A 17840-nucleotide genomic window follows, 5' to 3' on the forward strand; every position below is an offset into this window, starting at 1 on the left:
GAGAGCGATTGAGACTATTTTAAGATGATAATAAACCTAATATTTGTATTTGCATGAATGTTCTCATGCCTGATGACCGCCCCTTTACCCATAGCACAAATACTAAACTATCTGGTCAGAATTGGATATCTAAAGATCCATTTAGGTTGCTTTCTATTTTCTGCTACCATGAAGAATTCAGCAGTGAATGTCTTTGTGTACATAAGACAGTTTTGATAATTGTTGTCAAACTGCTTTCCAAAAGAGTTGAAACACAGGCTGTCAGTAGTGTATGAGTGTTACATTGCACTAGTCAGTTGCCCATGTTAGGTATAATTAAAATTCTTTTTTGCTAGCTTAGTAATTGAAAAGTGGTACATCATAGTTTTACTTTGCAAGGGCTTTGGAGTTCAAGTCATGGTTCTAACATGTTGACTCTTCCTGATTAATTTTCCTTATGTATAAAATGAAAATTCTAGGTACCTCATAATGTATTATGAGAACTAAATGAATGAATATATATGAAAGCATATTATTGATTGAGATGTAATATAAACATAATTGTTATGGTGCCCTAACCAAAAAATGGGAAGAGGCTATGAATAAATAAGTCACACCTAAAAAGGGAAATCTGCAAAAAAAAAAAAAAAAAAAAAACCAAAAGAAAAAAAAAAACTAATGGAAAAATAATCAACCTTACTAATTATGTGCCTATTATTTTTATTTTATAGATGAGAAGATTAACCTGGATAGGTCAATCTGACAAACTACTTAAAAGTTCTTTTCTTTTTCTTGTGTATCACGTGGTTTTTAGTCTTTGTATTCCCCAGTGCCTTGCATATACTTACCAAAGAAATGTTTGAATTGACCCCTGAATCAAATTAAAACTGGATAGGTTTTTCTGTGTTTTCTTGGTAATTAATGACATACTTGTTTAGTTTGAAGGAAGAGTTTCCTGCCTGGTACGAAAAACTTGTTCTGGAAATGGTTCACCATAACACAGCCTCCTTAGAAAAGTTGGTAGATACTGCTTGGTTGGAGATCATGACCAAATATGCTGTGGGAGAAGAGTGTGACTTTGAAGTAAGTGCCTTTCTTTTTCTTAATGTGATTTGACTCACTAACCATATGTCAGGATTGGAGCTATTGATGTAGATTATAGAATGCATTTATTTCTCTGTGTATAAAGTTGTGTTAATAGAAGTTTGTTTTTCTTAATATCAAATATAAGGACCAAATTTTAGAATCATAGTCATTATTGGGAATGTTTAATGTTATAATTGTTATACTGTGTATCATTGCACTTTTGTTTTCTCTGTTTTATACTTTATTAATAATTCAGTGCTATCTTGGCTTTTTTTCCGTAATTTTTTTTATACTTTGTTTAAAAGACTTTTAGATGTATTTAATCCAAAACTATGGTACCAACAAGCAAAGGATCTCATTTCACTCTAATAGTGAGTGAATTGACTTTTTTCTTTTTCAACTGAAATTTTTAAATTTTCCATCTCAAATAGCTCAGGGATAACTATTACTAAAGTGATACCTAACACTAAAACAATCTCTATATAATCCTTTGAAGCTTAAAGTAAGATTCAGAAGGAAGGGAAGTGACGTTTGTTAAATATCTGTATGCACTGGATACTGGACTAGTCATTGTATGTAATGTCTTACAGAATCTGCACAGAAATGTTGAGGTAATAAACAGGCTCAGCTATTTGAACAGGTTGTTTACATTGTTAACTCATGAGATACAAGTGATTTCAGTTGTGTATGTAATGAAATATCTAACAGGCCAGTACTTTTAAACTTTAGCCTAAATAAAATCACTTATTTTTTAAACTGTTTCAAAAAATTGAAGCAGAAGGAATGCTTCCAAACTTATGAAGCCAGTATTATCCTGATACCAAAACCAAATAAAGACGTTAAAAAGAAAGAAAATTACAGGCCAATATCCTTGATGAACATAAGTACAAAAATTCTCAACAAAATATTAGCAAACTGGATTCAACAATGCATTAAAAGGATTATACACCATGACCAAATGGGATTCATTCTAGGGATGCTAGTATGGTTCAACATCCATAAATCAGTGTGATACATCACATTAACAAAATAAAGGGTAAAAGCCATATGATCATCTCAGGAGGTGCAGAAAAAGCAGTTGACAAAGTTCAACATTCTTTTGTTATAAAAACTCAACAAAGTGGGTATAGAAGGAACATGTCTCAACATAATAAAGGCCATGTATGACAAACCCACAGCTACCATCATACTTAATGGTGAAAAAAGCTGAAAGCCTTTCCTCTAAGATCAGGAACAAGACGAGGTTTCCCACTATCACCACTTCTATTTAACGTAGTGGTGGAAGTCCTAGCCAGACAAGACAAAAACAATAAAAGGTATCCAAATTGGAAAGGAAGAAATAGAACTCTCATTTGCAGATAACATGGTACTACATATAGAAAACTCTAAAGACCACCAGGAAACTATTAAAACTAAAAAATGATTTTAGTACAGTTGCCGGATACAGAATCAATATACAGAAAACTGGTGTGTTTCTATGTACCAATAATGAAGGAGTAGAAGAAAAAATTAAGAAAGCAATCCCATTTATAGTTGTATCAGAAAGTATAAAATACCTAGGAATAAATTTCACCACGATAGCACAACTAAAGACACAAAAGAGGACTTCCAGAACTGCTGTAGAAAGTGGCAAGAACGGTGGGATAAGTGTATTTGAAGCAAGGGGGAGTACTTTGGAGGGGATTAATGGCAATGTATCTTTTACTGTAATAATTTTTTTTTAATTTAAATATTCAGCATATTTTTTTAAATCATACCTCGTACTACCTAACATGATAAAGTGATTCAGTGAAATTCCTATTAAAATATCAATGACATTCTTCTCAGAATTAGAACAGCTAATCCTAAAATTGATACGAAACCACAAAAGATCCCTAATGACCAAAGAAATATTGAGTGAGAAGAAAGTGGCAAACTTATACTACAAAGCTACAATAATCAAAATAGCATGGTACTAGCATAAAAACATAGATCAATGGAATAGAGAACCCAGAAATAAATTCTCATTTACATGGTTAATTAATCCTCACTTATATATGGTTAATTAATCTACAAGAAAAGAGGCAAGGATATGCAGTGGTGTAAATGTAGTCTTCAACAAGTAGTGTTGGCAAAACTGGACAGATACATGCAAAAAAATGAAATTGGACCACTTTCTTACACCTTATATAAAAATAAACTCAAAATGGATTAAAGACTTAAATATTAGACCTGAAACCATAGGAACTGCTGGAAGAAAACATAGGCAGTAAAACTCTTGGACATTGCTCTTAGCAATATCTTTTTGGATATATATTCTTGGGCAAGGACACAAAAGAAAAACAAATGGGACTACATCAAACTAAAAAGTTTTTGCACAGCGAAGGAAACTGTCAACAAAACAAAAAGCCTACCAAGTGGGAGAAGATACTTGCAAGTGATAACCTCTTGTAAGGGGTTAATATCCAAAATATGTAAAGCACTCATACAACTTACACCAAAACCCAAGCAATCCAATTAAAAAATGGGCAGAGGACCTGAACAGACATTTCTCCCAAAATGACATACAGATGGCCAACAGATATGAAAAGATGTTAGATATCACTAATCATCAGGGAACTGCAAATTAAAACCACAGTGAGATACCACCTTATACCTGTCAGAATGTCCATCATCAATAAATCAACAGTGCTGGTGAGGATGTGGAGAAAAGGGAACCCTTGTACACTGTTGGTGGGATTGTAAATTAGTACAGCCACTATGGAAAACAGTATGGAGATTCCTCAAAAATTAAAAATAGAGCTGCCATACGATCCAGAAATTCCATTTCTGGATATTTATCCAATGAAAACAAAACCACTAATTCAAAAAAACGTATGTACTTTCCACGCTATACAGCATTGTTCTCGATTCCCACGTAACTTAAAGGAAACTGTCGCAATGTCCCTAGCCTTTGATGTCCTCAAATTGCTTGTAGCAGTAACACACTTAGGTGGCACCATCCTCCCCCCTCTTCTTCTGCCTCCCGCCCCTCCCTCTCCTGTTCAAGCCTCTGTTTCTCAGTCTAGTTGTGTAGGACACAGCTCCCTGGCTCATGCTGGTATTAGGAGCCTTGCGCTCCCCCCCTCCCCCACTGAGGCAGCCAGTCGCCAGTCGTCGGTTGGCTACTCACAGCAGCTCACGGCAGCTCTCACTGGCTGCCAGCCGTTCACAATGGCTGCTGGTCACCAGCCAGCCACTCATGGCAGCACACAGTAGACCAGGGCAGCACATAGCAGCTCACACTGGCTGCCGGCCACTCAATGCTGGCCAACAACCGCTCATGGCAGCACACGGTGGCCCACGGAAGCACACTGCAGCCCACGGCAGCTCATGCTGGCTGCTGGCCACTGACCGCCCACGGCAGCACTCAGCAGCCCAGCTCCAGGGAGAGCTGTTGTTCACAATCTTAGCTGTAGAGGGCGCAGCTCACTGGCCCATGTGGGAATTGAACCGGCAACCTCGGCATTAGGAGCATGGCATTCCAACCACTTGAGTCACCAGACTGGGCCCGGCACCATCCTTGACTGGTAAATGGAACCGTACATCTACAAACAGAGAAGTGATGGCATCTACATCATAAATCTGAAGAGAACCTGGGAGAAGCTTCTGCTGGCAGCTTATGCCATTGTTGCCATTGAAAACCTGGAATACACGCTGGCCAATGTTCTTGGGTGGCGATGTATGCTGAAGTTTGCTGCTGCCACTGGAGCCACTCCTGTTTGCTGGCCATGTTACTCCTGGAACCTTCACTAACCAGATCCAGGCAGCCTTCTGGGAGCCGAGACTTGTGGTTACGGATCCCAGAGCTGACCACCAGCCTCTCACAGAGGTGTCTTATGTTAACCTGCCGACCATTGCTCTGTGTAACACAGACTCTCCTCTGTGTTACGTGGACATTGCTATCCCTTGCAACAACAAGGGAGCTCACTCAGTGGGTCTGATGTGGATGCTGGCCCAGAAAGTTCTGTACATGAGTCACACCATCTCCCATGAACACCCCTGAGAGGTCATGCCTGATCTTTGCTTCTACAGAGATCCTGAAAAGATTAAAACGTAAGAGCAGGCTGCTGCTGAAAAGGCTGTGCCCAAGGAGGAATTTCTGGGTGAATGGACTTCTCCAGCTCCTGAGTTCACTGTTGCTCAGCCTGAGGTTGCAGGCTGGTCTGAAGGCATGCAGGGGCCCTTTGTGTCTATTCAGCAGTTTCCTACTGAAGACTGGAGTGCTCAGCTGCCACTGAAGACTGGTCTGCAACCCCCATTGCTCAGGCCGCTGAATGGATAGGAACAACCACCGAGTGGTCCTAAGCTGTTCTTCCACAAACGCTTATTAAACAAAATGAAAAGGTTGATGAAAAATAGTTTCTAAAAGTTAAAGAGAAAAGGTATATGTACCCTATGCTCATTGTAGCATTACTAGTTACAGCCAAGATATGGAAGCAACCCACATGTCCATTAATAGATGAATAGATAAAGATGATGCGGTAAATATATGCAATGGAGTATTACTCAGCAACAACAAAAAAAATGAAATCTTGCCATTTGAAACAGCCTGGATGAACCTAGGGAGTATTATGCTAAGTGAAACAACTCAGACAGAGAAAGACAAATACTGTATGATCTCACTTATATGTGCGATATGAAAAACCAAAAATGAATAAACAAAACAGAAACAGACCCATAGATCTAGAGAGCAAGCTGATGGTAGCCAAAGGGGAGGGGTGAGAGGGATGGGGATTTATATAAAAGGAAGGTGTAAAACAAATGAGCTGCTTAAAAAAGAAACAGGGAGGGTACTATTTTTCTATTTTGGATAAGGGTTTTATTTTTACAGATTTGATGTGATCACCATAGGTAGACAAAGAATCTCACACACATAGACATATACACATGGACACAGACAGACTCAAATTAATATTCATGAGCCTACCGAAATGAAAACAACAGAGGCAAAGGACAAGAAGAAAACAGACACACACAGACATGAGGATAGATACAGAGATAAACAAATTAAGAGGTGTACACAGGTGCAAACATAGTTTTCTTATAAACCCATCAGCCTGGCCAGTCTGCCCATCTTGGGAAATAGTAGCTGATTCAGCTCAGCAGGGAGCAGCTGAATAATTGGAGTTGAAAGATTCCTTGTCCAGAAGGCTTAAATATATGACCACTACCCTAGGCAAGGAGATGCAATACAAAGGCTTATTTCAGGTGCCAACTTGTGGTTCCAGTTAATCTTCACTGGTGAATTCTCTCAAACGTTTAAGAAAGAAATAATACCAATTCTATACAAACTCTTCCGGAAAATAGAAGAGGAGGGAATTCTTTGTGATTCATTTTATGAGGTCAGTATTACACTAATACCAAAACTATATAAACACATTACAAGAAAAAAACTACAGTCTAAGAAAAACAAATATATATATATAAAAAATATATATATATATTTTCACAAAACTTTCTCATGAACATAGATGTAAAAATTCTAAAAAAAAATTTTAGCAAATGAAACCCAACACTATAAGGATCATACATTATGACCAAATAGAGTTTATCCTAGGAATGCAAGATTGTTTTACATTTGTAATTCTCCTTATTGAAAACAAGAAAAACAATATGATCTCAGTTTATACACACAGAAAAACATTTGACAAAATCCAATATCAATTCCTAATAAAAACTCTCAGCAGACTGCCAATAGAAAAGAAACTTCTTCAACCTGATAGAGGATATTTACAGAATAACTTCTAGCTAACACCATACCTAATGGTAAAAGACTGAATGTCTGCTCTCCCAGTCTACTTAACATTGTATTGGAGGTTCTAGCCTGTGTAGTATGTCAAGAAAAAGAAAAGTCATCCAAATTGGAAAGGAAGAAATCAAATTGTCTTTATTCCAGACATGATTGTCTATGTAGCAAATCTCATGGAATCTACCATAAAAGTTAGAACTAATAAGTGCGTTTAGCAGGGTGGCAAGATACAAGATAAATATAGAAAAACCAATTTGTGTTTTTACATGTTTGAAATTTTAAAAAAGTAATACTAACTTAGCCTGAGTGGAGCAGGGAAGCTGAGTTGTTACAGGGTCACATCTCAGAGACAAGTAGGTAGCGCTTGCAGCATGGCTGACCAGCTGACCGAAGAGCAGGTTGCAGAATTCAAAGAAGCTATTTCACTATTTGATAAGGATGGTGATGGAACTATAATAACAAAGGAATTGGAAACTAATGTGGTCTCTTGGGCAGAATCCCACAGAAGCAGTTACAGGACATGATTAATAACATGAATACTGGTAGTAACGGCACAGCTAACTTCCTGGAATTTCTGACAATGATAGCGAGAGACATGAAAGACACAAACAGTGAAGAAGAAATCAGTGCAGCATTCCGTGTGTTTGATAAAGACGGCAGTGGTTTTATTAGTGCAGCAGAGCTTCACCACGTGATGACAAACCTTGGAGAGAAGTTAACAGGTGAAGAGGTTGATGAAATGATCAGGGATTCAGATATTAATGGTGAAGGGCAAGTAAACTATGAAGAATTTTTATGAATGGTGGTAGCAAAGTGAAGATTCTGTGCAGAATGTGTTAAATTTCTTGAATAAAATTGTTTATTTGCCTTTTCTTTGTAACATAAGCAAAAGGTATCCCCCTACTGTCAAAAAATATACATGTATACTAATTAGGACTTCATTCCTCCATGTTTTCTTCCCTTAACTATCAATGTCCTGAAACCTTATTTTAGAAAATCAGTCAAGTAATATGTTGCTTGCGGCATGGTCTGGATATATCTAAGCCCTTCTGTACATCTAAACTTGGAGTTGGTCAAATGAGGGAACATCTATCTGGGTTATGCCTTTTTTTAAGTAGGAACTGTCAGCATGTTGTTGCAGTGTGGAGTTGTAACTCTGCATGGACTCTGGACAGTCAACAATATGTACTTAAAAGTTGCACTATTGCAAAACAGGTGTATTGTCCAGGTACTCGTACACTATTTTTTTGTACTACTGATCCTGTACCAGAAACACTTTCTTTTATTGTTACTTGCTTTTAAAACTTTGTTTAGCTACTTAAAGAAAATTTGCTTATAGCACAATTTGCCTCAAATCCATTCCAAGTTGTATATTTGTTTTCCATTAAAAAAATTTTACCCAATTAAATAAAAAAGCAATACTATTTCAATAACATCAAAAAATATGAAATACTTTGGGAGTAAATCTGACTAAAGATATGCATGACCTATACCTAAAAATTATAAAACATTACTGAGTAATTAAAGAAAACCTTACATCAACGTGTCAGTTTTTCCCAGATTCAATACAATTACAGTAAAATCCCAGCAGCTTTTTTGTAGGAATTGCCAAGCTGATTATAAAATTGATTTGGAAATGCAAAGAATCTAGCCAAAACAACTTTGCAGAAGAACAATAAAGTTAGAGCCTCGATACTGTCTGATTTTGCATCTTTAAATATTAAAGTATTAAGATGATGTGAAATTGGTGCAAGGGTAGACAAATAGATCAGTGGAACAATAGCATCCAGAAATAGACCCATATATATACACATGCATACATAAACACATACACACACTACTGAAATTTGGTAGAAGTGGAAAGGTAATTAAGCGAAGAAAAGATAGTCTTTTTAGTAGGTGGTTCTGGAAAAATTGGATATCCATATGTATAATCGACTTTTTATAAAATGGAAATTCTTGAACTGTAACTACATACATCTGTGGTTTGTGCAGTGATTCCCTGTGGCCTTAGTACATTGGTACATGAATTACGAATTAGATTGTGATCATTTTATTTTTTAAAATGTCATATTTTAACCTAGAAGTCTGAAAAATAAAATTGGAAAAACATCACTGTACTTGGCCTCTTTATAGAGTTTTAGTGAGTTTTTTTTTTTTTTAACTTTTATTTATTTTAAGTGTGTTTTTCCAGGATCCATCAGCTTCAAGTCAAGTAGTGGTTTCAATCCAGTTGTGGAGGGCACATCTCACAGTTGTTTCAGTCTAATTGTGGAGGGATCAAACCAGCAACCTTAAGAGCACTGCGCTCTAACCAACTGAGCTAACTGGCCACCCCAGAGTTCTAGTGAATTTTTGTCAAGTGAGGTGGAATATATAATGGATTAATATATTCTAAACATTATCTTTAAGTTTCTAGTTCTTATTTATTATCTCTGATTCTCTCTCCTGTCTCCTTTATAGATTGGCAAGGAAAAAATGCTCAAGGTGAGGATTGTGAAGATACATCCTTTGGAGAAAGTGGATGAAGAGGCCACTGAGAAGAAATCTGATGGTGCCTGTGATTCTCCCTCAAGTGACAAAGAGAATTCTAGTCAAATCGCTCAGGAGCATCAGAAGAAGGAGGCAATTGTAAAAGAGGATGAAGGAAGGAGAGAGAGTATTAGTATGTATGATGCTAGTTTTCTTATGTGACTCTGTTTATTTTATTATACACAGATCTTTTTGTATTCTCTTTCCACTAAACTTGTAATTGAGTTTTGTAGATAGATAGACATGCTTTTGTTCATTTATGATTCAGAAAACAACTAAAATACTCAGAACATTTTGTAAATTTCCCTACACAATTAAGACCTTTGGGAAGTAATTTCCTCTAGTTGCTTAGAAATCTACGTGCGCATACCTAGCTACTCAACAGGGTGAAGAAAATTTGCTTTCCTTTTCTAAGTTGGGAATACGTGTGTGTGTGTGTGTGTGTGTGTGTGTGTGTGTGTGTGTAGGGGGTCAGAGTAGGAGGCACAAATTCTAATTATTTCCCCCCCTTTTTCCGCCCCTCCACCCCCACTCACTCCCGTTCAAGCCATTGTTTCTCAGTCTAGTTGTGTAAGACACAGCTCTCTGGCCCATGCTGCTATTAGGAGCCTTGCGCTCCCCCCCAGCTGATGGGTCGCAAGTCAGGTCGCCAGCTGGTCATTGGTCGATTGCTCACTGTAGCTCTTACTGGCTGCTGACAGCTTTCGCTGGCTGCCAGCTGCTCATGGCAGCACAGTAGCCCACGGTCACGGCAGCCCAGCTCCAGGGAGAGCTGTTGTTCACAGTCTTAGCTGTAGAGGGCGCAGCTCACTGGCCCATGTGGGAAGCAAACTGGTGACCTCAGCTTTAGGAGCACAGTGCTCCAACCACCTGAGCCACCAGGCCAGCCCCAATCTATTTCTCTTCACATTGTAAGCCAATGTGATGGTTTTAAGATACTTCTTTTTATTTATATTCTGTAACTCAGGTCCCTCTCAGATGGGAGCTGCCAGAATTTTGAAACACTGTGATGTCTAAAAGTAATTTTTAGAGACTTGGAGATTCTAACAATACAGTTTTGAAAGTTAAAGAACTGACATTGCCCATTGGGAAAATTATTCAGCCTCTGAAGCTTCCATTTAAAAAAACAAAATCTAAATAAGGAATTTGACTAGAATAGATTCCTTCTGTCTCAAAATATGAGTACTCAAAGGGTTTATGTATTTTGAACCCCTCCCCATGACTGTTAGACGATCAAATAATTTTACCTCATGTTTAAGTGGTACAGAGTTTAAATTACAATGTTGCAGTAAAGTATTATGCTGTCAGTTTTCCATTCTATTTTGTGTCTTTCCAGATGTTTTGGACATGTGCAGATGGTTTTAGAGAGACATCGTTATCTAGCTCCAAGGAAACTTTAGATACTAGTGTTGTAGCTGGTCCACCCCAGTTGTTGATACTTCAGTTTTTCATTTAATAATTTTAAAATTGCAGTTAATATTATATTACTATACAATACTATGTTAGTTTCAGGTGTAATTAATGCTTCTTTTTGTTTTCCACTCTATTATGAATGCTAATGTCTGTGTTTCTAGTTTTCTTTTTTATACTGAAGTGTTTTTTTTCTTTTTTTCTGCAAGAGTGCCAGGTTATTAAAAAGTAACACTTGGTAAACTCCAAACAGCAAGCACCTCCCCATTCCTCCTAACCTGGCCCTGCTACATCTAGCTCCTTGGTACTAGGAGATCAGACGTGTCTCTTAGTTTAAAAGTATTGATAACACAGAAGATTATTCAGTAAATCAGTGTCTCAACCTTGCTTGCCATTAGAATCAAGGAATTTAAAAATATTGTTGTTAAGACTCCACCCTAGGCAACAAAATGAAATACTCCCCGGGATTAGTGTCTGGATATTGGTTATTGAGAAAAAAAAAATCTCTTTGGGTGATTCTTATGTAGAATCAAGGTTTTGAGACCTTGGACAAACTTGAACCATATGCAACCCACCTTTTTATGATCTTATAGCAGGATTCATCAAGTTGGTCTGAAAACAGGAAAGGCAAGTAATAATACCTGAGAGGTCCAAGTAGAGCAAGAAATATGGAGAAAAGACCATTTTTCAAATGTTTTTATCTCTTCTTAAAGTTCTCATACACTCATATCAGATCCTGAAGTTTTCTAATATGTGCAATACTTAAAATTCCCAGGACTCGACATTGATAAATGTTTTGGTTAGGTTTTGGCTGATGATATGTCCTGTAAAACTTCTTTCTTCTAGATTCAGGTCATTGGACTACCAATGATGTGTTGTAGTTGTTAATTTTATGCCTTAAGCACTGTGTACCAGGAACCCCTTACCTAGTTTTAGGCTTTGACTTCTTTTTTAGAGTGTTCTGTGCCTTAGTTTAGTTTTCAGTTACTGGGATATAATGTTATTGCTACTATGTGGGAAGAGTGGTGGGCAGATTAAAGAACTTGTGTGATGATGCCTTTGGAATATTTTCAGGGGAACAATTGATTAGAATTTCCATAGAAATGATAGACAAATTCCAGTATACAAAATATTTTCTTACCAGTTGACCTTGCCTTCTACTTTATGGAAAAAGATAATGAATTAGGCAGGAACTTTTTCAGTTTTGTGATCTTAAACTCCCTGTTACAATTTTCTCTATTCTTCCTCCATCTTAGTAGGGAGCTGTCTTTCTTCTTGTCTAAGATACTTGTGCTTTGTATTCCATTCCCTCCTACTTTCTCAAGGGTTGGATTAATTTAGATTATTCTACTCTACAGTGTTTTTTAACTCTCTCGCTAGTGATTCTTTTTTTTTTTTTAATTGAGGAATGTTGGGGAACAGTGTGTTTTTCCACGGCCCATCAGCTCCAAGTTAAGTAGTTGTCTTTTAATCTAGTTGTGGAGGGTGCAGCTCAGCTCCAAGTCGAGTCGCCATTTTCAGTCTTTAGTTGCAGGGGGCACAGCCCACCATCCCATGTGGGAGTTGAACAGGCAGCCTTGTTGTTAAGAGCTCGCGCTCTAACCAACTGAGCCATCCGGCCGCCCATCACTAATGATTCTTTTCAATTTGTAAACAAAGTTCCATTTTCCAAAAACAAAAACATATCCTCCCTTGATCCTGTTCTCTTTGTCTTACTCAAACCAAGATTCTTGAGAAAGCTGTCTCTACTTTCTATCACTTTATTTCTTATGTTATTACAGTCTAACTTTAGCTTCTTTACTCCCGAAATTGTTCCTAATAAGATTATAGGTGACCTCCTAATTGCCAAATCCATTGATTTCTTAGCTGTGTTTAACTTTTCTGTTACATTTAATTAACACTTTTGGTCAGAATCATATGTTTTTACTTATTTGATACCACAGTCTCCTAGTTTTCCAACTACTTTTCTGTTTTTTTACTTCCTTTTTTCCCTGTTATTCCTTAGATTTTTTTCCCCCCAGACGTTTTTGTTCTGCCTTTTTATTTTAATACAGATCTGTTGTATTTCATTCATGCCCACGGTTTTAAACTCAATCTGTCTATAGGCTGATGAGTCCCAAACCTAGATCAACTTAATTTCTTAACTTTAGACCTAGTCTTCAGTTATATGTCCCAGGCAATTCAAATTTAACACATGTAAAGCTAAATTGATCATTTAATTCTTTATGTTGTCTCTCCAAGGCAAGTAAACAAGAACTCTTGCTATTTTTTAACATTCTCGTACTCAATTAACGATATTATCATCTACTCCATTCCAAAGGCAGAAAACTTGGAAACTTAACATTCCCACATCTAGCTCGTTACCAAGTCTGTCTTCTGACTACCTCTTGGCTCTTTCCTTCTCCATTCTGGTTGCATTAATTCAGATATTTAACATATCTTCTGATTTCCTTCTCTTCAGTTTCACCTTCACATTTTATTTTCTAACTGCTGAAAGCTTTCTTTTTTTTTGATTTTTCATACTAGTGATTTTCCCAAAATGTACATCTAGTTAGTAAGACCAAAAATCATTTGCTTCCCTACTGCCCACAAGACAAATTCCAATCTCTTTAAATGGTATATAATGTTCTTTATAATTTGCTCCTTACTCACCTCATTAGTCTGATTTTTTACGATATTCTAGATCATATTCACCCATACTTCATTACTTGCAGTCTCTGAACAAGTCATATTTTTTCTGTGTCTTTCCTGCCTATCTTCCAGACTAAGTTAGACATAGTATTTTTCTGTACCAACTTCTATTATAGTATTTACCACATTGTATTATACTTGTTGTTGACTCCTCCCATAGACTTTAGCTTTAGCTGGTTGAAGTAGGATTTTATGATTCATCTTTCAGTGCCTGGTGCAGAGTAGATGCTCAATAAGTTATTAACGAATGAATGGATAGTATTAAGAATCATTTTTTTCACTAATTTTCTCTTGATTTGGCTAGATGACAGAGCACGTAGATCTCCACGAAAACTGCCTACTTCATTAAAAAAAGGAGAAAGGAAATGGGCTCCTCCAAAATTTCTGCCTCACAAATATGATGTGAAACTACAAAATGAAGATAAGGTTAGTTGGCTATTTATATTAAGGCTCTTACATGAGGTACATGTTGTTTAAGAAAATATCATAGGGCTAGTTTTCTGAGAAAATATAAATGAATGTGTATCTACAACAAATTCTGAGTGGTTGTCTAGTCTTAGTAATCATGATTTTAAGTTAAATTGTATTTTCTTTCCTAGGAAATTACATGGTTTTTCCCTTTTAATAGAAATTTTTAGGGTTAAGAGGAATTTGCATTTGATCTTCAAACTCAGATAGTTTGAAAAATAAGGATCTATCCCAGCAGTTACAGACTTCTGAGGTAATAGTTCTTCCCAGTTAAAAGTAGAGCAATTTGTAATGTAGTTAAATTCAGAAACTGAGTCAACACTAATTAGTGCTTTTTCAAGGAATCTGTGGAGCTAATAATCTAAAATAATAGTAAACACCATTAAAACAACTTAGTACTGTGTTTTATTGATTCTAAGATGTTCATCTTTCATATTTTTTAATACGTCAAGAATCAGTATATATCTTAAAGTCAATTGGCAAGAATTTTTTTCTTAAGTGGTGCATAAAATAATGTTTTTCATTAATAGCATCTCAGATTCCATAAACTATGGTATGTTACTTTCAGGTACTCATATACCTGTGTGTAAAATCTTATAATTAGAAAGAAGTGGGAAGGGTGGCTGGGTGTGGAAGGCAGCTGCACATTTTTCTGCACGTTTAACTGTTTTATAGAAGAAATTGTTAAGGCCTGAGAAATGTACTAATTCTGTCAAAGTTCCTAATTTAGTAAATAAGATTGGGAGGATTATAGCCCCTATTTTTTGCCTCTTTTAGAAAGTTGTTTTTTCCCCACCTATTCTATTTTGACTCATTTGTTTTATAGTTAGTGATCAAGACATAGCTGGATTGTGAGGACTTCTTTATATTTGAAAATGTTAAATACAATTTTTCGCTAAGTTTTTTACCTCCTGTTCAGCAAGGTAGCTCGTTGAAACATTGCTAGGGAGTTTCAACTACTTCCCTGATTATCATTTCTATTCTTATTGCTGAATATAAATTGTTTTGTTTCACATGTAGGTAAAAAAGTTTATACGATGATAGAAAATGCAAATAATAAAGATATTTCTAATCTCATACTCAGATGATAATTGATGAATATAGATGTGGTTAATGGTGGTTAGCTTCTAAGTGACTTTAAAAAGTAAGAATATTCTATACATACACTATTTTGTTGCTTGCTTTTTTCATTTACTGCATGGTAAACATCTGTATTGTTATTACATTTTCTTCCAAAACAGTATTCTCAGGTTGTCGTATATATATTAGGCAACAGGGAGTTTATTAAAAATGTAGATTCCCAGGCTTTACTGCTAGAGAGTCTTCTGATTCAGTAAGTTTGGGGTGAGGTCTATGCATTTGCATTTTAATAGCACCCTAGATGATTCTGATGCTTTGTTCTGATTGAGAAATGTTTTTCCCCCATGGCTGTATGGTATCCATTAAATGGGTGTATTTTAATTTTTAAAATCAATCCCTTATTAATGTATTTTAATTTTCAAAATCAATCCCTTATTAATAATGCCTTTATATAGTCCTACCCTTTCTTGGTTTTGCTTTTATAACAAGTTGATGACTGTCCATTTATTTCTAAAATTTTTTTTTAAAGATTTTTTTATTGGGGAAGGGGTACAGGCCTTTATTGGGAAACAGTTTTACTTCCAGGACTTTTTTTTCCAAGTCATGTTGTCCTTTCAGTCTTAGTTGTGGAGGGCACAGCTCAACTCCAGGTCCAGTTGCCATTGCTAGTTGCAGGGGGTGCAGCCCATCATCCCTTGTGGGAGTCCAACCGGCAACCTTGTGGTTGAGAGGACGCACTCCAACCAACTGAGCCATCGGGAGCTCAGCGGCAGCTCAGCTCAAGATGCCGTGTTCAATCTTAGTTGCAGGGGCCAGAGCCCACCATCCCTTGCGGGACTTGAGGAATTGAACCGGCAACCTTGTGGTTGAGAGCCCACTGGCCCATGTGGGAGTCGAACCGGCAGCCTTTGGAGTTAGGAGCACGGAGTTCTAACCGCCTGAGCCACTGGGCCGGCCCTATTTCTAAATTTTAACAAGAGAAATTGCTGGCTCAATGGATATACACATTTTAGGACTTGGATACATACTGATAAATTACCTAGGGGTATCTTTAAATGAACATACTGACTCTGAAAATTATTCTTTTCTTTCATTTAGTTTATAGCCCTATTTTATAGATGGAATTAGGATTTTTCTGGAGAGAACATAAATCTCCTCATTGGTTAATTTATTTTTACCCCAGTGTTGAATTGTTTATATTTGTTAACCTAGATCATCAGTAATGTGCCAGCAGACAGCTTGATTCGTACAGAACGCCCACCAAATAAGGAGATACTTCGATACTTTATACGGCATAACGCTTTACGGGCTGGCACTGGTGAAAATGCACCTTGGGTGGTTGAAGATGAGTTGGTGAAGAAATATTCCCTGCCTAGCAAGTTCAGTGACTTTTTACTTGATCCATACAAGGTAAGGTCACTTAATTTTTGAACAGCAGGATAGAACACTATTAGATGAGTTTCTCTTCTCAGATGGCTCCAATAAGATTAGATTTATAGCAGAGTTTGAACTCTAACATCAGATAATGAATTCAAAACTTTTTAGGGATGTCTCATATAGGTTGTGGTGTGTGGGGTTTGTAGGGGAGAGGCCACATTGCCCTATCTCCCCTAATTTGGTTTTTTACTACGGTTGCCTTATTAACAAAGAAACTACATATATGTGCTTTTTTTGCCTCAGCTCCTTGGAATGAGGTATGGTATAAATACAAAAAATGTTTTACAAATTGATTCTTAAAAATGAAAACTGATTTTGTGTATCAGAAAAGATGATAAATCATACTGGCAGCCTTGAAAAGGACTTGGAATGAGTATTAGTTTGGTAGGTTAGTAGGAAATCTGGCATTTCCCTTTTGAGAACTTGCTTTTTTTTGTCTTATTTGATCTTCAAAGTATAATTATGAAGTTGTATGGTGTGTGTATGTGTGTGTTAGCGTTTTACTTTCCAGTTTGGGAAATGGAGGTCAGTCTAATGAGAAGCAATAGAAAGTAAATGACAAAAGCCAAGAAGACATTGGCCTCAGATTTCTGATTGTCTTTTCCATCTCAAGGTTTCTCCAATAAGATTTTTAATGTAGGCTATGAGAGTATTTATGCTTCTTTCATTGGTAAATATTTGCATACTGATATTTTCATCTTGGTCTCTGGGCCAGAATGGGACCAGAAGAGGGCTGCTGATCCATTGAAACTAAGTCAGAGTTCCAGGATTTTTTATTTTCCCCCTTTTCTTTTTAATCATGAAAAACTAAAGATATCTTGAGTCACATAACTAAGTTACCTCAGTTACTTTATGTTGATTTTTGATGACAAAAGTATGTTGAGAAATAACTATTTCTCCAAACATTGATAAAGACCTCCAATCATAGTTTAGCATTTAGCATGTTTTCTTATTCAAGACCACCATGATCAAGCAGTATGCTCTTTACATTTATATTATTTGCATGAAAGGAAAAATTCAGGAATTAATTGGCTTTTTCTAGATCAGGACTAAATTTTCCATGTAACTATAGTAAACCAAAAATTTTTCCTTAATATTTGCATTTACTTAGGGGAAATAATTCATTGTCATTTCATTGCTATAGTTTTGGAACTGATACAGCTTTTGCTGGTTTTAACTTAAGATTACTATTTTTACTGTATGAGAATCCTATATAAAATTATCTTTGAGTGGGTTTTAGATTCTTGTATCATTTGAGTCCTTTAATAGTTACCTCTTTTTAAATTTTATGTCTGTCTTTTAATATATTTTAGTGATTCAAGTATGTTAATAACATAAAAGACTGAGTATTTATGGTTAAAAGTTCTTTGGAGTTTATTAGAATAAA

At 36.4% G+C, this 17840-nt stretch overlaps 1 protein-coding gene and 2 pseudogenes across 3 annotated transcripts in view; all 3 read left to right on the forward strand.

Annotated features, from left to right (window-relative positions):
* Positions 1–17840, forward strand: part of BAZ1B (bromodomain adjacent to zinc finger domain 1B) — a 70112-nt gene that overhangs the window by 11764 nt on the left and 40508 nt on the right. Inside the window, exons 3-6 of the mRNA XM_081054205.1 lie at positions 918–1062; positions 9299–9500; positions 13773–13894; positions 16229–16426. Of these exons, the coding sequence (XP_080910331.1) occupies positions 918–1062; positions 9299–9500; positions 13773–13894; positions 16229–16426 (667 nt within the window). The remainder of the gene's footprint in view (positions 1–917; positions 1063–9298; positions 9501–13772; positions 13895–16228; positions 16427–17840) is intronic.
* On the forward strand, positions 4618–5391 carry LOC308500065 (small ribosomal subunit protein uS2B-like; annotated as a pseudogene). The gene has a single exon. The product of its transcript is annotated as a small ribosomal subunit protein uS2B-like (transcript).
* LOC308500155 (calmodulin-like) lies at positions 7207–7634 on the forward strand (annotated as a pseudogene). The gene has a single exon. The product of its transcript is annotated as a calmodulin-like (transcript).

Source organism: Rhinolophus hipposideros (genome assembly GCF_964194185.1).
Source record: "Rhinolophus hipposideros genome assembly, chromosome: 7".
Classification (NCBI taxonomy): domain Eukaryota; kingdom Metazoa; phylum Chordata; class Mammalia; order Chiroptera; family Rhinolophidae; genus Rhinolophus; species Rhinolophus hipposideros.